Genomic DNA, 12,616 nt, shown 5'->3' with positions numbered 1-12,616 from the left:
AAGATATTATATGTACAAGTGATAGATGACTTTAGGGCAAATTGTTGACAACACACCCGAGAGATTCGGTTTGTTTTTTTTTTTACACAGAACAGCACCAACTAATAATCTATTGTATTTCGAGTGTAGTATAAGAGGGAAGTACACTTACACACCAATAAAGAAGACGAAATGTACTCCTCACCGACATGTTGCGGCACCGGCTGAAGACGGTAGTGTTTTCTGGAGCACAGCATGTCATCTTTGCGGTGTACATCCGATAAGCACTTGTGTTTTGTTGCTGCTTGCTTGTTAGCTAGAAATATAAATAGTGTCATCGCAGGTTGTGTGTTGTACAAGGCTCACGAACCGGCTATTATTTAGCAACTTATAAAGCTAGTTCACTTATAGGCGTCGTTGTCTCTGGTCGGCCAGTCGGAGGGAATTTCATCTTGTCGTTTTCCGGTCGTTAGTATCAAGGATTTTTAGCTAGTTACATAATGTGGCGGTAAGCTGTTGATGTTGCTTAATACCAGTCTGTTTAAAAAAAAAAAAGCCTTTATCTCTTAACAAAACGTACGCCTGTTACAAACACTTATAGAAGTAGTTGGATTTTACAATGGGAATCAACAGAGTTTACATTAGCATAGGTTATGCTACCTTTGGCACTCTGGTTGGACTTTCGGCTTTCTTAGTCTGGAATATTGCATACAAGCAGCCATGGACGGCGGCCATGGGAGGCCTGTCAGGTATGTTAAACACCTAACAGCAGTAATATAAAATGTTGCTGTGACATGCAGATTTGTCATCTTAACGTGATATTGGAGCGTTGCCTAATCCTTTTGTGTGGTGTTTGGCCTGCACAGCCAACACCACACCATAATCATTTCATATAAATGTGTTTTTTCTTAATATAGTCTCACTCTAGGCACTGAAATCTTAACAATATTAGTTGCTATCAGTATTTGTTTGAATTATAGCTGGCTCAGTATTCTTTCATAGGTCACACTTGTGCATATGATCAGATTTGCTGCTTATCACCTTCATCAGCATCACTTGTAGGCATACAGAATGCCAGTTTTAGTGACTGCCACATATTCAAGCATGTGAAAGTCCATTATGTGTTATAGCCCGTCCGATAATGTAGGTTTGAGTCTGATAATGACATTTGGGAGTTTAAAAAATCTGATTACTATATATCGGCTGATAGTAATAAAAAAAATAAACACAGAAATTAAACAACAATCTTGATACAGATCCTTTTAGATTCTTAAAATTGAAACCAAGAAACATACTGAGCGGGACATTTTACAGGTAAGGTAATATCAATATCTATCGGCTTGACTGATATATTGTTCTAATTGTAATATGTACAGTTAGAGCTGAAACTATTAGATGATGATAATCTGTAACTATTTTTGTAATCAGTTAATGATTGTCATTTTCAACACTCTACTTCCAGCGACTCAATTTAGCCAATTTTTTGTTTTTCTTTGTCTTTTTGGTCTTCTTAGCTTTTGTAGACCTTGCCATTAGGATAGATTTTTAATATATTTTATAAACTAAATGATACATTGAGAAAATAATTATCAGATTAATTGGAATGAAATTATGCCTTCAGCCTCAACAGTATATGGTGGATTATTTAAAATTATGCTTTGGATATAGTCTCCTCACTGTGTAGACCTTGTTATAAAATACATACAATGAAAGTGTGTGTTTCTATCTTTCGACAGGAGTTTTGGCGCTCTGGGCTCTCGTCACACATATCATGTACCTGCAGGACTACTGGCGCACCTGGCTCAAAGGCCTCAAGTTCTTCATCACTGTTGGTCTGCTCTTCTCAGCTCTGGCACTGGCAGCCTTCATCACCTTCCTTACTCTCGCCATTACACAGAAGCAATGTAATTCTCTCTAGTGTTCCTTGTTTTATAATGAGTTATATACTGTATAATACAGAATTGGAAGGAAACATTTATTGTTAACTCATTATTTTTGACGCAAGATGATTGATTTCCTAATGCATGTATTCATCACCTTGCTTTTTCTGTCCCACAGCTCCTACTGACCCGAGGAGCCTGTATCTCTCCTGTGTGTGGAGCTTCCTGACTCTCAAATGGTCCTTCCTCTTGGCCTTATACTCATACAGATATCGCCAGGAGTTTGCAGACATAAGCATCCTCAGCGATTTCTAGTCACTACTGATTTTATAGACTGCGATGGACTGTGAGGGGTTTTAGGCTGCCAGCCGGAGCTGGTCAAAGAGCTTTTGTAACAATGAGGCGGAAAAGCAAACATGGCTAGATTAACAAGTCATCTGACTTTTACCACATGGAGTTGCACTTGCTGAACAGGCTCTGTATTTTTCTTGTAACCTGTTCCCCTACTTTTAATGACCCACATATTATATTCCTGTAAGTAGTCATAAGTCTAAACATCCGAAGACTGGAAGTGCTTTTGAATGAATTCTCTGAGGCTATATGATGAAACGGGGGTGCGGGGGTGGGGAGATTTTATCTTGGGATTGTTTAATCTTAAAACAACTTAACGATACAAGGAAATCCCCACCGTAACAGGCTTTTAATACAGAGATAAAATGAAAGTGAAAATACTCTCAAAGCTGAAATCCTCAGAACCAAAACTAAAACCTCTTACCTGAAGCCTGCTAATGCTACGGTGACTGTGTTTGTTGGAGTATTTGAATGTTTTTACCCAAATGAGCTTTTTCATAGTTGCAGTTTTGAACCACAGCATACTCATGTCTCTAGACAGTGACTAGCTGCATTTACATGAACCGTCATATTCCACTAATGATCTGAATAATTGCCCAATCACAATAACAATGCCTCATGTAACCACCTCAGTTGTAAGAGACTGGCCCAATCCAGACGATTGGAAGGAATCCCTAACTGGGTTGAGAGGAGTTGGAGTAATCCTTTAATAATCCGTTCAATAAGAAAATAGTTGCACCTAATAACCATGTAAGTGCTTACTTTGATTGCTTCTCTCTGGTTGGAATAAATATATTCTTTCTGAGCATGTTTGCCCCACATTGGGGTAACATTAGGTAATGTGAATGAGTTTCCTCATATATTGTTCCAAGGACACGATGTGGGTATATCTTGTAAATTGTATTAACAGGCGGTACCACTTCTTCCTCTGCTGTTATTTTTCCTGCAGATTAGAAGCTTCACAGTGGGCGGATCCAATTTAGATTCTGTATAAATGCTTTGGTGACTCTAAAGGCACATTTTATTGAATCATCAACAGATAAGTTGCAGTCTCTAATCAGAATGATTTCTGAGATGATCAGATTGAACTGTCCATGTATTGCAGCTACTGTCGTAGTGTCTGCAAAGTCAGTCTCTTTGCTCCCTTCATTTGTCAGTGAAGCATTTTAAGAAAGAAATTTCTTCCTTTAAAATTTGCTTTTCTTTTCATAAGAACTGAAGGGATTTCTGCTCTTCATATTTTGTTCCACCAGGGGGCGACTTGCTTTTTTCTGTCAATAGTCCATTTGAAAATTGTGACATTCCTCTTCATAGAAAACAAAATGGGTTTGATTCATTATTGCACTTTAGTCTTTGATATTGACGCCATTGTTTTACACGCAAATCCTGATTACAGTGGTGGAAAAAATTATGTATTACACATTGTCATCTCTGTCTCACCCTTTTTAATGTTGAAATACACTATTTATAGATATTAATTTTATAGTTAGTATAATTTGTGTAAGTCAAGTTAAATAAGGCTTTGTAAGTGGCTTAGTTCCAGCTGTTCCTTATGTCTACCGTTTACCAAAAGATATGTTAAAATGTATTGTTGATGAGAGAATGAATGTGAGGATGCCACATGTACATGGAAACTGAACCCATTAAAGTTGCATTAATTGTTTATTATTTCATGTTGTCTCCTTGCTATATACTACACAGATAACGATAACAAACAATTTAAGTGATTGTGCTATCCATGCAAGGCACATATGTTGAAGTTTTTCAAGCTTTTCAGTTAATAAGCTCCACCCATAAAGTGTAAAGGGGCTTTAGAGTAGCTTGATAAGTAATCAAATAAGTGGGCAAAACACACATCTGAGCCAAATGCCTGGAAACGTGCTTCAACAGTAAGGTACTGTCCTGTCTTTTCTGATTTCTACATGAACAAAAACAGAATCAGAGTGTCTAAATATAATAATACTGAAATTGAAATCAATGTGTTAAATTCTGGAGTTCAGCTCATTACTTGCTGCTGACATTTTGACTCATTTATCAGTGACATAAGAAGACAAATTTCTTTATGTACTTTATTTTATTACTGACTTTTTAGTTGTGAAGAGTCTCTTTGCAGCTCCATCTTTATATTCAGTTATTTATGTTGTTGCTTTAACCCTGATGCCTAAACTCAGTGTAACAAGCACCTTTTGCCTAAATAAATCGCTTTTTGTTCAAAATTAGTCGCTAGTTTCCAGAAATTACATCTATACACAAGTTTGACCGTTTGTTCACTCTAAATAGTAAAATGCTTTCCAGTGTTTGCAGATATAATATAGATTTTCATATTTAACATGGAATGTGGTAGCCCTCTTAAATCGTTTCAGTCTTTTGCAGACCGTAAGACACACAATAACCTTGTGTGTGTGCTATTATTTACCTGGTGTTGAGCAAATATTTTAGCAGTCCACCGACCTGTTGGCTGATCCTTCATCCTCAAGGTTAGATTAGGGCCTTGCACTTGAAGTATGGAACTAGAAGTGTAATTATAAAGACTCACTTGTTTCTACAACTGTATAAACATAATCCTCAAATCGGTTGGGCTAGGGTTTAATATTCAAATGTTTTTGTTTTGCTGTTAAAGACTAATTATTTTAGAAAAATGCAAAAGATATGACATTCAATAAAAGACATGGTCACTTCAACTGATGGATATGTTTTACAGAGTACTGCATTGGCATGAATTATTTGTCTGTTCAGGTAATTCCTTTAATTGCACCTTGAGGATTTAGTGTTTTGTGAATTTTCTATGGTCTTAATATCTTTCAATATGCTTTAGCCATGCACCAGGACCGCCCACGTTATGTGATTGACAGGCCGGCATATAACCTCCCAGACTTTGACAGAGAGTTTGACAAAAAGAGTCGACAATTCCCTGTCGGAGAGAAAGTGAAGAAACTCTTCAGGTACAGTATTGCAACTACATGTCTTCCTATCACACAAACCTGACCTCTGACAAGCTTTGGGTTTTAATCAAGTAGTGGAGAGCCCCGTAAACTGTGACTCAATTTAAAGTTTGGACATGTGTTGTGGACTTTTACAAAGTAACAACCGGAAAACCTGAGCTCTTCAAAGGGTTTCTCTTGTTTGTTTCTGTCAGATGCTCTGTGTCGAGACTGAGGAGCTTGTTATTCAGACATCTGCCTGTACTGAGCTGGCTTCCCAAGTACAAAGTGAAAGAAAACCTACTGTGTGATGTCATCAGCGGGGTCAGCGCTGGCACCATTCAGGTTCCCCAAGGTCAGTCAATTCTCTTCTCTATATAATACCCACTGACTGATGTTAGTTGCTGCAGAGTTGGGCCAGTATATAACATAGTTTTTGTATTTTTATATATGCTATTATGATTTATGTGACAGTTATAAAAAGGTGTCTGTTCTTTCCAGGCATGGCATTTGCCCTCTTGGCAAACCTCCCTCCTGTCAACGGCCTCTATTCCTCTTTCTTCCCACTCATCCCATATTTCTTCATGGGCACTGCTCACCAGATGGTCCCCGGTAAATCAGATTGATTTATCTACAGCGATTTCATATGATGACAGTGATAAGTTGCCGGTGCTGCACTGTGCAGATCAGCCTGTCTCTGCCCAGTTTGCAGTATGGCAAAGAAAATAGATGTGACACACTACTTTTTATGTCTAGGTACATTTGCTGTCCTCAGCATTATGGTGGGAATGGTGTGTCTTAGGCTGGCCCCAGAATCGGACTTCAGTCATTTCAATGCCACTCTTAATGCTACAATAGTGGACACAGAACTGATGAATGAGGTTCGCCTGGGAATATCTGGAACCCTGGCCTGTCTCACTGCAATCATACAGGTACTCATAGCACTAAACACCTAGTCTTTTAAAGTGAAATTTGAAAGAAATTAAAGAAATGTAACGTACAGTTTAATCTAAAAGACACATTGACAAATACTTGTCTCTGTGTAGATTGGCCTTGGCTTTGTGCAGTTTGGGTTTGTAGCCATCTATCTGTCAGAATCCTTTGTCAGAGGCTTCATGACTGCTGCAGGATTGCAGATCCTCATCTCAGTGCTCAAGTACATTTTTGGCATCAAAGTGCCACCTTATAGTGGCCCACTGGCCGTTATATATGTAAGTGACTCTTTCAAATTGTGATCAAAGAACATCAAGACAATTTGGTAGTGTGATTTGCAGATAAAATATGTAATTTTAATTCTTTCTCATAGACTCTCGTAGATATTATATGTGGCCTTCCTGATACCAACATAGCGTCATTAGTATTTGCTGTGGTCAGCAGTGTAGCTCTGATTGTTGTGAAGGAACTGAGTGCACGCTACCGCCACAAGCTGCCCTTCCCCATTCCTATGGAGATAATTATTGTAAGTAATAAAAGTGTACTTTTTAAATTTTTGTTTGATTTCATGTAGCTGTTGCTCAGATTTATTTTGTAGATTTGTGACTAATATACGGTATAAGGTCGATAGTGGTGCCTGACCCCTATCCCTGTTCTACAAAGGTGGTGGTGGCCACAGCTATCTCAGGCCCTCTGCACCTTCCTGAGATCTATCACATGGACATAGTGGGAGAAATCCCTTTGGGGTAAAGCATACATCAGCATATCAATGGTTGTTTCATTAAATAAAATTACTCATGCAACAACTGTTTTTAAATACTGAATTTAGATATATTTCTTGTCCAGATTCCCAGCACCTATCCTGCCAACAGTGAGTCAATGGGAAGACATGTTGAGCACAGCTTTCTCCCTGGCAATCGTGGGGTATGTCATTAACTTGGCTATGGGCAGGACGCTGGCAGCCAAGCATGGCTATGATGTGGATCCCAACCAGGTGGAAAAACTGCATACATTTTCCTAGTTCAAAATGTGTATTTTATTACATTTTGTAAATACCATGATTTTATACAGGAAATGTTGGCTCTTGGCTGCAGCAATTTTCTCGGATCCTTTTTTAAGATCCATGTGATCTGCTGTGCCCTGTCTGTAACCCTGGCTGTGGACAGTGCTGGTGGAACATCACAGGTCAGTGCTGTGTTACCTACTCAAGGCACTGTAACTGTAATTGAGGCCAAGCATTGTGTGTAATACATGCAGTGCAATTTCATAAAAAATATTAACAAACTCAAACAGCTAACTACTGCACCTCTGTTGCTGCCCTCTCATAGTTTGCCAGTCTATGTGTGATGCTTGTCGTTATGGTTACCATGCTTGCATTGGGAGCCTTTCTGAAACCACTTCCAAAAGTAGGTGGAAATAGTAGACAACATTGTTCTCAAAACTTTCATGCCAATTAAGCCCTATATATATATATGTGTGTGTGTGTTGTTGTGTGTAATTAAAAAATATACAAAGCATTTAAATAGAGGAAAGACAAAAATCTAGGCATTGTTAGTGACATAATGGTTCCTTGGTTTTCCCAGTCAGTGCTCGGAGCCTTGATTGCAGTAAACCTGAAGAACACACTCCTACAGCTCTCTGATCCCTATTTCTTATGGAAAAAGAGCAAATTGGATTGTGTAAGCCAAAGCCTTGGATGCAACATTGCAGCACAATGCAATATCTTTTTACATATTTTATCTTAATTTATATTTATATGTTTCTTCCAGTGTGTGTGGGTTGTGTCATTCTTGGCCACATTCTTTCTTAGCTTGCCTTATGGAGTTGCCATCGGAGTGGGCTTTTCCATCCTGGTAGTGATATTCAAGACACAGTTGTGAGTATGCAAATCCATGCAATTCTCTTTCTGACCCAACATTTTAAAAAGACAATGAGTGTAAAGTGAATATTGTATTATTTTTATTTTAACAATGTGTTCCTCGTAGTCGTAATGGTTCTGAAATGGTTCAGATTATGGCTACAGATATCTACAAAAATCCAAAGGTTTACAGTAAGGTATGAAAAATTAATATTTTTGTGTATTTTTGTCATTACACATAATGTAAGGGGAATTGCATGCTAATGTTTTGATAATAACTCCACAGGTTGTGTCAATAACAGGTGTGAAAATAGTGAACTACTGCTCACCTCTCTATTTTGCAAATGCTGAAATTTTTCGCCAGAGGGTCATCAAAAAGGTACAGTGAAAATTGTCCTGCTGTCAGTCAAGGTTATTCAGATTTGAATGAATGTGTTCATGTGGCAAATGGATGTTTACGTAGGCATGTTTGTGTCTAGACCGGGCTGGACCCTGGCAAACTTATCCTGGCCAGGCAAAAGTTCTTAAAGAAAGAACAGAAGGAAAAAGCAAAAGAAGAGAAGAAGGACAAGGAGACAAGAAGGAGGAAACCCAGCTCTTTGGTTAACATGAAGGCTCAGGTGGCTTCCCAAGTATATATGACAAATGCACACCTTGTAGCTCATAGCCAGAGACACATACAAAAACGTTTTAATGGGTCAGGATTCTACTGTCGATATTTTCCACTCAGTTAAGCATTACAAAGAATTTCTGAAAATACAATCTGTGACCTTTTCTGTACACCTTTTGACTATGTACTTCCTGTAAATCTAGACCATATCTCAACTTGAACTGCAAAATGACTTTGATATGAACGATGGCATTGCCAACAAACCCGAACCTCCCACCAGCTATGTCAACTTCCACTGTTGTGACATTGAGCTGGGTGAGCAGTCGCCTGACCAAGAGCCACCCAGTCCCTCTGATGTCACACTGGAGTCCCAGCCCATGCCCTTCCACACCCTCATCCTCGACTTGGCAGGGGTCTGCTTCATAGACCTAATGGGCGTCAAAGTATTGATAAAGGTAAGAAGCTTGTTTGCAGTACTACTAAATTCACTCTTAAAACAAGAGGTTCTATATTACCTAAAAGGTCCAGTAAGAACCTTACAGGGTTTATAGAAAAGAACTCGTGGGGTTCTTTATAAGCATGAAGAGGTTTGTTTAGATTACAGAAATAGTTTCCATTTAATTAAACAACAACAACAACAAAAATATTAATAAAAATAATAATGATGATATACAATACATTTTAGCATAATACAAGTCATTTAATAATCTTTGATTAAGGTTACAAATATCGCATGCATCTTTACTGGTGTACTGGTATGGCTAATGTTAACAAGCATTAACATTACAAAATTCTTTCTCCTTTATAGAAACTAAGAATAGGCATTCTTGCGGAGCAGTTAAACATTACTGTGCTAACCATATGCTTCATGGTGACTAACCTAGTTTATTTAAATTGTGTTTACATTGCAGAAAGCTTTAAATTTTCAGCTGATGGTTAATGTTAGCTAAAAGCGACTAGCTCATGGTTAACCTAAACTGACATCTATGTTAACTGACATGAGCGTAATTTGACATTTCACTTTCCCATGTTGATGTGTTCATGCTAAAGAAACAGAGACATGTACAGTGTAAGAGAAATATCTAAATATAAAAAAGAGCTACTCAGCTTGATTTGGCAAAATTGGGTTAGTCTGCCACAGCACACTGCTGTATCTCTCCTCTTCAGTAGCCTGGAAGTTTTAAAAAAAAACAAAACCCTGAAATTTATTTTCTATACAGATCTAATATTGACCCTTTTTGTGAAAAAGTTTGGATTTTGAAGTTTGAACCCTAGCGTTTGTTACTGAAACTTTTTATGAGATAATTGTTAAGAGTATGGGTGTATACAATCATGGTTTTTCCAGCATGTCCTTGAACAGTCTTCCTTCCTTTATTTCCCACACAGATGAACACAAGCTACGTGATGCTGGGCATTAAACTATACCTGGCTAATGTTCAAGGTAAAATCTTAAATGACTTAAGTGAATTTCACAATTGTTTGCTCTACTGAACAGTTGGCATGACAACACAGACCTAGCCATTCATTCAACACTATGTCCATAAGGTCTGTGAAGGACACAGGTAGAAAGTGAGTACAAGTGCAAGTCAGAGATTACATGTCTACTTGTCACAGAGTGCCTTCCATTTCCTAGTGAGGTAAAGGGTGATCCACAGTAATTGTAATTTATTGTGATTGATTAACTTTAAGCATCAAATCAGTGGTCTTCTCTTGGCAAATAGTATAGCCATTTAACTTGTCTTTACTTACAACTGGTTTCAGTCCTTGTATTTGTTGTCTTGCCGCCTGCAGCCCAGGTGTATGAGGAACTGGAAGCGGGAGGAGCTTTTGATAACGGCAATATTCCCCGCAGTAATCTCTTCCTTTCTGTCCACGATGCCATTCTGCTTGCACAGCAGACCTCTGCAGAGAGGCGAGTCTCCCTAAAGGTAGGCCCCACTGTATAAAATAACCTTATCAAACAAATCCTTTTCATAACATCACATACAAACACCTGCTGTTCAAAGGTTCTAAGGTTAGGGATATAGGGAGGGATTAAGAAGAGTAGAAAAGCTAGATTTACTCAAAGTAACAAATTCCTCTTTTATCACTGCTTTTGTAACCTTATCTGGTTCAACAAGGGTAAACAGAAATATCACACAGATTTCTGTGACACATTAAGTGCCACAACAAACAACGTTGTAAGTTACGCCAAGGTCATGGTGCATATCCTGTGTGCCTGATTTTATCTTCTCGTACTGCCTGATAAGCATAGGCAAATTTTGAAGCATCTGACTGGACAGACATTTTCTTCAGTGGGATTTAAAACACAGCTGATATGGATAACAATGTTGCAAAATTGACAATCTTTAATTCATGATTCATTAAGGGGTATTATGTGTTGCCAGTATATGCTGCCAAGGCACAATGCTGTAGCTCTCCTGTCCAGATGCTGGGAAGTCAAAACCCCCCTGAAATAAAGCGGCTCTTTACTCATACTCAGAATGAAAATTGTAAACAGTAATTTAACCCTCTGGTATGTGATTATCTTAAAGATTATATTAGAGTTACTTTAGCTAACGCTTGCCTCTAACATCGGTATGCCTGTATTACCACCACCATCATTATTGCATAGAAAGCAAGACATTTTAGTTTTGTGTACATGCCTGTTTGACTTTGTACATTCACTTTGCTGCAGGCAGAGAAAGCAACACAAGAACTTGCCTTTAACATTAATGAGGACAAGGATTTGGAGCAGGTATGTAGTACCAATACAATCTAATACAAAATGACAGTTTCGCCTACTCATTTTTATTCACCATGAAGCCATTATTCTATATCTAAGAGTAGTTTTACTTTACAGGAAATGTTTTGATGCTGATTGCTGCAGTGAAGAAGAGACATACCTGAAGATACTAAAAATAACCTTCAATGTCACTGTAATTTATGGAAATGTTGCCAAAAATACATTCTGTGTTTGATCTTGTAACTTTTTAATGACTATCAAGTATCTTAATAAAATGTTTTAATTTGTGGTTGGGCACATTAGTCCGTACTTCAACAGACAGGGGGTGATACATACCAGCATATGAGACCCCTATACCAAGTAAGCGCTGAGCAGATAATGAGGGCAACTCTGAGGCTCAGTTCGCCCACCCGTCACAGCAACTGTTGAGTGAACCTGCTGACTGCGCAGTCATACAGAAGTGGTCTTGTAATTAACTGAGAGTGTGCATGGCCACAGCTGTGAGGTATAGCCAGCTGAGCAGTCTGGCTAAGTCCCTGTGGAGGCAAGACACTGGGAAAGGCTAAACACAAATGAAAGGAGGAATACACAGCATCAGCAGTTTCATGACTTTGTTGTCTTGCAAAATCTATTAAGGACAACAGCCTCCATCATTTTCCATAAGGCAGAAAGCAGCTACAACCAAAATAACACTACTAATTGTTGCCAGTTGCATCAGTAGAGTGACTGTAAAGAGACAAATGTAGGGCAACTAACTTGTGTTTGTGTAGCAGGTGCCGAAAGGCCTGTGGTGTGTAGCCCAGCAGCAGTGGTGTTGGTATGCTTGATGCATGAATGGATTTATGAAGCTATTAAGAAATCATCCTAAGGTATTCTGGCACACATCTGCTCCTCTGCCCTCCTTCCTCTCTGCAATAAATTGGCACCACAAGTGATTACAAGGTTTCTATGGCCATCAGCTTTAATTTGGAGCTCTGAGAAAGTCTCTCATCACTTAATGTGTGTTTGTGTTTGTGTGTGTGTGTGTGTGTGTGTGTGTGTGTGTGTGTGTGTGTGTGTGTGTGTGTGTGGGGGGGGTATCTTTGTGTGTATGTTTTTAATTTCATCACCTGCAGCTCATCCTTTTCTTTCCTTTCTAGCCTCATTGTTATCAGACTTTCTGCAGAAGCCCTGATTTAATTAATTCAAATTAGGGAAATATTCAGATTGAAATAATTTGTTTGACCATTGTTTGTCACATGGCTTTGAGTCATTATGTCACTCTGCCCTGCTTTTCTTGTCTTCAAATGTTTTTTTTTTGTGTGGTTATTTATTCAGTTACACAATATGCATACATCATATTTTATATATGCACATTTC

At 38.4% G+C, this 12,616-nt stretch overlaps 2 protein-coding genes across 2 annotated transcripts; both read left to right on the top strand.

Moving 5' to 3' along the window:
• Positions 1-81: 81 nt before the first annotated feature.
• On the top strand, positions 82-3,878 carry slc48a1a (solute carrier family 48 member 1a). The gene is made up of 3 exons (XM_038721949.1): positions 82-728; positions 1,716-1,883; positions 2,038-3,878. Exons 1-3 carry the CDS (start codon positions 599-601, stop codon positions 2,172-2,174), a joined length of 435 nt encoding a protein of 144 aa, XP_038577877.1. The 5' UTR covers positions 82-598; the 3' UTR covers positions 2,175-3,878.
• Positions 3,879-5,016: 1,138 nt separating this feature from the next.
• On the top strand, positions 5,017-11,547 carry LOC119906036 (solute carrier family 26 member 9-like). Its single transcript, XM_038723511.1, has 20 exons — positions 5,017-5,152; positions 5,347-5,486; positions 5,633-5,743; positions 5,888-6,063; positions 6,178-6,342; positions 6,438-6,590; positions 6,728-6,810; positions 6,911-7,058; positions 7,136-7,249; positions 7,393-7,470; positions 7,648-7,743; positions 7,834-7,940; positions 8,050-8,119; positions 8,209-8,301; positions 8,402-8,542; positions 8,736-8,987; positions 9,919-9,973; positions 10,324-10,460; positions 11,210-11,269; positions 11,375-11,547. The coding sequence occupies exons 1-20, from the start codon at positions 5,028-5,030 to the stop codon at positions 11,384-11,386; spliced, it is 2,316 nt and encodes a 771-aa protein (XP_038579439.1). The 5' UTR covers positions 5,017-5,027; the 3' UTR covers positions 11,387-11,547.
• The last annotated feature ends 1,069 nt before the right edge of the window (positions 11,548-12,616 follow it).

The sequence above is a fragment of the Micropterus salmoides genome, unplaced genomic scaffold, assembly GCF_014851395.1.
Source record: "Micropterus salmoides isolate LMB-PRFRI ecotype aquatic unplaced genomic scaffold, ASM1485139v1 Ms_hic_scaffold_16, whole genome shotgun sequence".
NCBI lineage: Eukaryota > Metazoa > Chordata > Actinopteri > Centrarchiformes > Centrarchidae > Micropterus > Micropterus salmoides.
Note: the sequence above shows the minus strand (reverse complement) of the source record. Positions and strands in the feature narration are given on the sequence as shown.